Source organism: Ciona robusta, chromosome 2 (assembly GCF_009617815.1).
Source record: "Ciona robusta chromosome 2, ASM961781v2".
Taxonomy (NCBI): Eukaryota; Metazoa; Chordata; class Ascidiacea; order Phlebobranchia; family Cionidae; genus Ciona; species Ciona robusta.
The window spans coordinates 8888606-8897787 of NC_143236.1; the positions used below are offsets into that span (position 1 = coordinate 8888606).

General features: G+C 40.5%; 1 protein-coding gene and 1 long non-coding RNA gene across 4 annotated transcripts; one reads left to right on the plus strand and one right to left on the minus strand.

The window, feature by feature from the left end:
• Positions 1-1228: 1228 nt before the first annotated feature.
• On the minus strand, positions 1229-5289 carry LOC149740938 (cytosolic Fe-S cluster assembly factor narfl-like). Of its 2 annotated transcripts, XM_089873095.1 has the most exons (8): positions 4924-5289; positions 4410-4501; positions 3853-4080; positions 3576-3710; positions 3102-3491; positions 2514-2672; positions 1970-2156; positions 1229-1474 (listed from the first exon to the last, which is right to left on the minus strand). In XM_089873095.1, the coding sequence occupies exons 1-8, from the start codon at positions 5119-5121 to the stop codon at positions 1259-1261; spliced, it is 1605 nt and encodes a 534-aa protein (XP_089729221.1). In that variant the 5' UTR covers positions 5122-5289; the 3' UTR covers positions 1229-1258. The 2 variants fall into 2 exon arrangements, with proteins under 2 accessions (XP_089729221.1, XP_089729222.1); XM_089873096.1 differs by lacking the exon at positions 3576-3710 and having other exon boundaries at positions 4924-5191.
• Positions 5290-5597: 308 nt separating this feature from the next.
• Positions 5598-8272, plus strand: LOC149740939 (uncharacterized). Of its 2 annotated transcripts, none has more exons than XR_016384454.1 (3): positions 5598-6020; positions 7764-7974; positions 8043-8272. It is a non-coding gene; the product is annotated as an uncharacterized LOC149740939 (long non-coding RNA). The 2 variants fall into 2 exon arrangements; XR_016384453.1 differs by having other exon boundaries at positions 5598-5818.
• The last annotated feature ends 910 nt before the right edge of the window (positions 8273-9182 follow it).

A 9182-nucleotide genomic window follows, 5' to 3' on the forward strand; every position in this document is an offset into this window, starting at 1 on the left:
CCATGGTTGCTGCTCTCATGCCCACATTTGAGTTGCTGAAGCTATTGTAGTGTGTGGATAAGCAGACATGACTTTTGGTTAGTTTGGTCATTTATATTTTCTGGTGGGTGGGAACTTGAGTGACTTATCCATGGTTGCCGCTCTCATGCCCACAGTCGAGTTGCTGAAGCTATTGTAGTGTGTGGATAAGCAGACATGACTTTTGGTTAGTTTGGTCATTTATATTTTCTGGTGGGTGGGAACTTGAGTGACTTATCTATGGTTGCCACTCTCATGCCCACAGTCGAGTTGCTGAAGCTATTGCAGTGTGTGGATAAGCAGACATGACTTTTGGTTAGTTTGGTCATTTATATTTTCTGGTGGGTGGGAACTTGAGTGACATATCCATGGTTGCCGCTCTCATGACCACAGTCGAGTTGCTGAAGCTATTGTAGTGTGTGGATAAGCAGACATGACTTTTGATAAGTTTGGTCATGATTTGTAAATTAATTACTTCTAAACATTTTACATGACAGCAGTTTAATAAAACCTCTCATTGTGATGTTTTACAAACACAACAGTTGCCATTGTTAAAACACAATGCGATAATCACTCATCTGCGTTGACATCTTGTTGTATTAACAGCCATGTTTACTGGTAAATATTATGATGGTGTACCATTGAACACTTGTATTAGTTACAATGACAGTTCAATTATGTTGTTATAGTAGATTGTATGTTTGTACTGTAGGGTTGTGGTTATAGTAAGTGTGAGGGGTTTGTTGTTAAGTTAGATGACAGGAAATTGCTTGAGTGATGTCTTTAATCACAAAACAATATGGAATCATAAAAGTTTAAACAGACATCTAAATAGTCATGTTTTCTCACCATTTCTAGTTAGTCTGTTGTTTATAGTATTTTTTCTATAATAATATGCATTGTTGGTAAATAACTGTAATGTTTTATTTGAATCTTGCACAAGCCTAGTGCTCATGCAGTTGGACGATTCTTGTAACGAACTAAAAATCACGATCAAGTGATACGAAATATGTTACAAACAAAAATCATTCCCAACGAATAGTCTTCTTTTGTATATAGTTAACTGTAAATTTAATTAAGACAGTTCAACAAATGTTTGAAGTTTTCAGTTTAAAAAATGCCTCTTATTGTTGCAATTATGTAAGAGAGAAAAGGCCCTATTATAAGTTTAAAGCCCCCATATTACCCATACAGCCAATAATAAATCTCAAAATCTTCCGCGTCAATTTATTATAAAGTTTCACCATTTAACATTAAGTGACAAAGTTTCATCTTTCTCCACAGCGTGATACTGGGTGTGGAATAATTGTTTTGACTTTGTGATGTCATAATCCATAAAAGTCTGATTGACAGCTGAGTCTTCTCTTGCTTCTGTTGGTGTAATCTCGTTAAATGCAATCTGCACCGATGACAAAATATCTTTTTGCAACTCTCTGTCACCACCTGGTGCCTTGATCTGTGAGTTTTGATGTTAATTATAAAAAAACCAGCAGTAACAAAACTTATAATTGCAACAACTACTGATCTAGCAAACCGCGTTTGATCAATTAATTTTGCAGTTTAGTTTAGTTTTATTTTTTTTATTCTAAAGAAAAACTGTGGACAATCAATATTGCTGTATTTAATGAATGTTCCAAAAATTCCCACAAATGTTTTTAAATCAGTAAAAATGTTTACAAACTTAAAATATGGAGTAAGATACCAAATTCCACAGCCAAATACGAATACCTCACATACAGATTGACGAATAAAACAACTCCAACTAATGGTACCAAGGACGGGAAAGGAGCTCTGGTATAAACCCCAACCACTGTGACCAATATCTATATCTAGTAGACCATACAACTCATGGTGGGAAACTTTTTAGAACTTTCCAAAAAGTAACAAACCACTTCACTAGTCCTTGACAAGGACTTCACCCATGCAGAAAACCTCAAACCACCCCACCCACCTGGCCACCCCCGTTTAAACAGCCTGACGGACACGCCATAACTTCCACGAAATGATAATTACATCTCCCTCTCTTCATCTTCTGCACGAGGTTCTGGATGCTTCGGAACCCGTAAACTGATGCAAAGTTGAGGAGGATTTTACCATCCGCGTCTTTCAGCGTCACGTCGCGGAAATCTTTATTGTTTCTATGGTGGTGATGGTATATATGTAAACATTTTGTATTCAAAAGTTCTAGTTATTCGTTTACTTGGCAAAGACGCCATAGCTGAGTGGTTAGCATGCTGCTTCTAACATAAAGTCATACAGAAAAACAATCACCCACAAAGTTATATACGTTGTAACTCATAAGCGGACACAAGCTGTATGAAACAGAACATCCGTGTTATAACAACTGTCATTGCCCCGCCACGCGAGGATAAATAAGTTACATACGTGGTAACTTGTAAGCAGGCACGTAGTATATGAAATAGAACACCCGTGTTATAACAACTGTCGTCGCCCCGTCAAGCCAGGATAAATCACCAAACCAACCAACAACGCACCTTGCTGGTTTATAAACCACTTCCTCCACCTTTACACCAAACAATTGTTGAGCTGCATATTTGTAAACATGATGTAGGTAACCACCTGACCCTCCCCCACCGTGACTTAGGGGTTCGTCCGTATCTAATCGGGCTGCTTGTAGTTGAGAGGGTATAATGCTGTATGGATTAACGAGGTATTGTGTGAAAGGGTTTGTCGTTAGTTATGTATTGTGTAAAACAGAAGCTAATTACGTTCGAAAAGGTAAGTTTTAGGTGTTAAATTGACTTCATTAATGGCCTGATCCAATGATCAGCAGCTGGCCTGTGGTGTGGATCAAAATGGTGGTCACTGGTCATGTAGTTCATGTAATGTGGTGGAAATGGCAGTAACTTAGTTTAAAAAAGGTATTTTGTTTAAACATATTAATTACTGATTATTTTTAAATCTTGTTGATCAAATGTGAAACATAAACATTTCAGGATTTGATTACAGTGCACGCACCTCATGCTTACTTGAAAGTTTAAATGGAAATTTAAATTGACTTTATAAGAAATGTGTGTCTAACTGTCCTCCTCTGTGTTTTAAAATAGTCAAAAACCCCTCACCTTGCACTGTTGTTAATCGCATCTACTTTAACGATAAGATCATCCATCGTCCCGCATTCCCCGGCAATCATTTCCTCAACTTCACCCGAGGTCAGCACAAGGTCAACGTCTCGTGTGGAATAAATATCGTCATAAAAATCCTGGCGCGATGCTTCCAACTTTTTATCATAACATGGCATCACTGTTACATGATACACGTTATCAGGAGTTTTATTCACGTGGGATGAGACGGTTTCTTTCACGAGAGACCCCAGGATTTGCTGTGGAGACTTCACAGAGCTGATATATGGTAAAGTGAGGTCACCGTGAGTTTTCTCTGCATAGCAAATCCAGCCAGGGCAGGATGACGTCAACATGGGGAGAGATTTCTTTGACTGATTATCCCGATATCTGTGAATGGATGAATGTCATGCTGCATGATGTAGAAACGACAGACATAATAAAACAGAACACCTGTGTTAACAAATAATTTACTTTACGAGCCACCTTTTTTGTAACTTATTTACACTCGTGAGGCAACGATAATTGTTATAACACGAGTGTTCTGTTTCACACATCTTGTGGAAGATTGGTTTTCTATATAGCATTTGTTTGTATGAAGTAAAACACCTGTGTTATACTAGGTTAGAGTAATTGTTGTTAAATGTCTTGCACAAGGAAACATATGACCACAATGGTAGCAACTTCAAGGTTCGTAAGACAATGAAACCACAGCTATAAATTATCACAACATCACTTCTAACCCAACTACCTTTGTATAAATTCTTCAGCAGTTTTAACAAGAGCTATCTCCTCAGCAAACGTTGTGTCCAACACAATATCTGCACCCAAGCTTTTTAAGAAAGCGTCGATAGCCTTCCCTGCTTTCCTCACATCCAGTTTATGCTCAGCAGCAATGGAGGCGCGAGATTGCGGAGATACCGACACTACGATGATTTTGCGTTTCTCCGGCGAAGTTTCTTTGTTTTCTTTCAAAACCCTTTAAATATATTTTAAAAGTTAATGTCTATTAGTTTATACTGGCACTTATTTTAACATAAGAGGGCCTAAAAACATTTATTATATATATTTTATTAAAGACCCTTTCAAATATTTAAAATCTGTGCATAATGTTGCTGTAACATAATGTTAGTAATATAACTTAAACAATTCTGAGTTAGCAGCAAAAGGACAGTCTTTAAAACTAAAACAATAAAAAAAACAACAGAAACCATTATACTCACCTGAAAATTTTCTCAAACAACGAAGAGAAGAGAATTAGCAGCAAAACAGCAATTGTTAAACAGTAATATAAACCATTCTACTTACTTATAAAACTCATCTTTACTTTGCATTGCAATCAGAACGGTCTCGGCAGATGTTACGCATCCACTACACGCAAGACAATCGTTCAATGTGATCTGTATTGTATATATTTGTTTATTAAACAGGTTGGGGTAATTAGTTTAATAGGAGACTCAACTGGTTAGTCTTTGGCTGGACAGCTCATTAGTGACCACTAGGTTGGCAGAATTGTTGTTAAGTGTCTTGCCAACAAACCCATACGCCCACAATTGTTGCAACGACGAGCCTTGAACTCATAACCCCTTAGGGACAGGTGGGTAAACTTATGGTAATGATTTGATACAAAACCGGTGCCGTGGCATGGTTAGCGCGCCTGCCTGTAACCCAGAGGTAATGGGTTTAAGACTCAACGCTGCTACCATTGGGTATATGTGTGATGTGTCCTTGGGCAAGACACTTAACGGCAATTTCTCCAACCCAGTGGTCACTAATGGGTTTTGTCTCGATCAATACCCCCCAAACCAATGAATAAAATTACCTCAGCTTTTTGTAATTTCTTTGATTTTCCCGAAGTATCTACTTCCATGTAACTCCCATCGTTCGAAACTTGGATTTTGCTCAAGCCTTTTTTGGGAATTGACTTTTTTACCTCTACAGGTTTAATGCATTCTTGTGATGGCGCGATAAAGTCGTTCAAATCTGTTAATTGTAACGCCCCACTAAAATTCGACGTCATTTTATTGTTCGTTGCTTAAAAGTAAACAAAAATTACAGAATTATTTTTCGGTAAAATATGTAAATAAAAAAACTGCCAAGTCATGCTGACGAACGATGACATTGAATATTTCTGACTGGCGTATTTTAGACGGGTTTAATTAATTTCGTTTTTTAAAAACCCAAACATTAATATTATTTTAATTATGACTTAAAGTTACATAATTTAAAAAAAGAGAGGTTTTTGTCGAAAATTTTCGTTTTTGCTGCGTCATCAATATTTGTTGTTATTTTGACAAAATGGCAAAAACAGTGATGCTCCATAAAAAAAATTAACTAAAACTGACTACTTACTTCTTTCGAAACTTATTTGCGTTTAATAATTTCTAACAGTAAAAATAAAGCATTGCTTTGCAGTTTATAACAAAATAAATTTTCTTTGTTTGGTCTGAAGCGCAAAAGCACTGCTGGATTTCACCCGATTCGACCCGTGATTAGCCTTAGACATGAGAGAAGGTTCGACAAATATTAGCGCATGAATGGGCGCAAAATAATACTTTCATACCATAGCGGTACGCGATTAACGCTATATATGGTTAAGTGCGTGATGTTGAATATAAAGCGAAAACGTGAGGCATTTAAATTATGACATTGGCAAAACAGTTAATTAGGGTTACCGTGTCTGTAGGTATTTGCAGTGAATTGTAGAATTGAAAAAGGTAAAAAGCATTAGTTTGGCAACATATTCTTGCTTTGTTTTAGGTTATTAATAGAGTACCAATTACCAGATTTGGTTCATTCAGTGCGCCTTTTAAGCTTTTTATTCCATCCAAACGATGCAGATTGTACTAAAGAACGTAGATTTGTGCCAAAAGTAGCCCTGCTGTATATTTAAACATTCTCCAGTCAATCTTAACACAGGTTGAGGGTCTCCTTTTTCATATTTGTTTTTCATACTTCCCCTCCGTAACTATTCCCCCCGGCTACTTCCCCCCATGACCTTTCCCCCCGGCTACTTCCCCCCATGACCTTTCCCCCCGGCTACTTCCCCCCAGCTACTTCCCCCATGACCTTTCCCCCAGCTACTTCCCCCCGGCTACTTCTCCTCCGTAACTATTCACCCCGGCTACTTCTCCCCCATGACCATTCCTCCCGGCTACTTCCCCCATGACCATTCCTTCCGGCTACTTCCCCCCATTACCATTCCTCCTGGCTACTCCCCGCATGACCTTTCCCCCCGGCTACTTCCCCCATGACCTTTTCCCCCCAGCTACTTCCCCCCCGGCTACTTCCCCTCCGTAACTGTTCACCCGGCTACTTCCCCTCCGTAACTATTCACCCCGGCTACTTCCCCATGACCATTCCTCCCGGCTACTTCCCCACCATGACCATTCCCCCGGCTACTTACCCCATGACCATTCCCCCCGGCTACTTACTCCATGACCATTCCTCCTGGCTACTTCCCCCATGACCATTCCTCCCGGCTACTTCCCCCATGACTATTCCCCCCCAGTACTTCCCCTCCGTGACCATTCCCGGCTACTTCCCCTCCGTGACTATTCACCCGGCTACTTTCCCCCATGACTATTCCCCCGGCTACTTCCCCTCCATGACTATTCTCCCCAGCTACTTCCCCTCCGTGACTATTCACCCAGCTAATTTCCCCCATGACCATTCCCCCCACTACTTTCCGTCCGTGACTATTCACCCAGCTACTTCCCCATGACTATTCACCCCGACTTCCCCCATGACTATTCCCCCCGGCTACTTCCCCTCATGACTATTCCCCCCCGGCTAATTCCTCCATGACTATTCTCCCCGGCTACTTCCCCTCCGTGTCTATGCACCCCGCTACTTCCCCTCCGTGACTTTTCACCCGGCTAATTTCCCCATGACCATTCCCCCCGCTACTTTCCCCCGTGACTATTCCCCCCGGCTACTTCCCCCCATGACTATTTCACCCGGCTACTTCCCCCATGACCATTCCCCCGGCTATTTCTCCCCATGACCATTCCCCCCGGTTACATCCCCTCGGTGACCATTCCCCTCGGCTACTTCCCCCCATGACCATCCCCCCGGTTACATCCCCTCCGTGACTTTTCCCCTCGGCTACTTACCCCCATGACCATTTCCCCCGGCTACTTCCCCTCGGTGACCATTCCCCCCCGGCTACTTCCCCTCCGTGACTATTCCCCCCGGTTACATCCCCTCGGCTACTTCCTCCCCATGACCATCCCCCCGGTTACATCCCCTCCGTGACTTTTCCCCTCGGCTACTTCCCCCCATGACCATTCCCCCCGGCTACTTCCCCTCCGTGACTATTCCCCCCGGTTACTTCCCCTCGGTGACCATTCCCCTCGGCTACTTCCCCCCCATGACCATTCCCCCCGGTTACATCCCCTCGGTGACCATTCCCCTCGGCTACTTCCCCCCCATGACCATTCCCCACGGCTACTTCCCCTCTGTAACTATTTCCCTCCGTCGCTTTACCAGTTACCCTCTGTACAATTGGTGTAATGTGTAAGTAAAAGTTAGAATGATGAGATTGAAATGAGTTCTATTTATATTTTAACGTTGTAGTGTTTATAGTTTAATGATAACTAACCTATGATAGAATGATGGGCGAGGCCTATTATGTAAATATTAAATAACATTCTTTTACAGAATAAAGATACGATGTGGTCCATTTAAAGTTAAAGTTCCGGGTAAAAGAAAAAATCTACATCGTTGTTGTATGACACATTCTACTTAGCTGGCACAAACGTTAAATCATACAATGTTACACCTTCATGTTCACATACCAACAAGTTAAAGTCATGCACCAGTGATTTCTCTGCAACTGGTATCATAAATGATATGGAGAGAAATGACACAGGTTATACCTTTGTACCCAATGAACTTTTTTCAAAATTAGCTCATTTTTAATTTGTATTTTGATATTAGATTCAAAGACATACAAGGAAAAACGAATGGGTTTATCAAAATGCTGGAGAGAGCTGGAGCCAAATTACTGTTGATACAGAGCCACGAACGCCTTTAATTACAAAGAATTCTTATGTGGATTTTATGTGTGATCTAATTGAAGTGAATAAAATGAGGCACTGGACTCTGTTACTAATGAAAGTGATGATGATGATGATGATGAATGTGAATAAAACATTATGTAAAACTGATTTTATCTAAAATTCTCTGTGTTGTAAGATCAAGAAGTCTTAAAACGTAGCTTCTATTCTATCAAGTGTAAAGTTGAAGAAGTGTCGGACGGTGCACAACATTTGGCGGTTGTATTAAAACAGTCAACCATTAAGTCCCTTATAAACTATAGTATGGTGGAATAAGATGGCATAGCGTAGGCAAGAAAAAAAAAATTTTTTATGTTTGTTTATCACCAAATGGGAGGAGGAAAGAGAATAAAATCATGTTCTATCTTACCCCACCCTACTATAAATAAAAAGAGAGAGAGAGATATTTTAACTGGTAACAGATGCCTTCAAAATTCAAATAATAATGAATAAAAGATTGTAATAAAGGATATTTTATATACATATTAGTGTAGTAAGTCATCTGAAACATACCTGAATCCTTATTACGCACACATATCTGTACAAAGTATAATACAACTGCACAGGCGTACATAGGTTTTAAAATCTTCAACAGCAGATTACTCATGAAATTTCGCAATTTTGTGCTACAGTAAGGTGGCGCTGCAGAGCACTTATGCTTGGCCTGTTATCAAGTGTATCACTTCACGCAACAGATAGAAATTGAACTATTGGCCCTATTAAAAACTAAGAATGCTATAGGAAAAATGCAAATGGTGAAATGTAAACGTGCGGCGGTGATTCGAACATCGAATTCAGGTCGGGTGAGATGCAAACGTGCGGCGGTGATTTCCAATATCGAATTTAGGTCGGGTGAAATGCGAACGTGCGGCGGTGATTCGAACATCGAATTCAGGTCGGGTGAGATGCGAACGTGCGGCGGTGGTGATTCGAACAACGAATTCAGGTCGGGTGAGATGCGAACGTGCGGCGGTGATTCGAACATCGAATTCAGGTCGGGTGAAATGCGAACGTGCGGCGG

Excerpts from the sequence above, each read along its gene's own strand:
- LOC149740938 (XM_089873095.1), bottom strand. The coding sequence starts at position 5,121 with ATGACGTCGAATTTTAGTGGGGCGTTACAATTAACAGATTTGAACGAC. Across the intron at positions 3,492-3,575 it reads CAAAAAAGGTGGCTCGTAAA|ATATCGGGATAATCAGTCAA; the intron begins GTAAATTATTTG and ends ATCCATTCACAG. Across the intron at positions 1,475-1,969 it reads GTTTAAACGGGGGTGGCCAG|ATCAAGGCACCAGGTGGTGA; the intron begins GTGGGTGGGGTG and ends CAAAACTCACAG.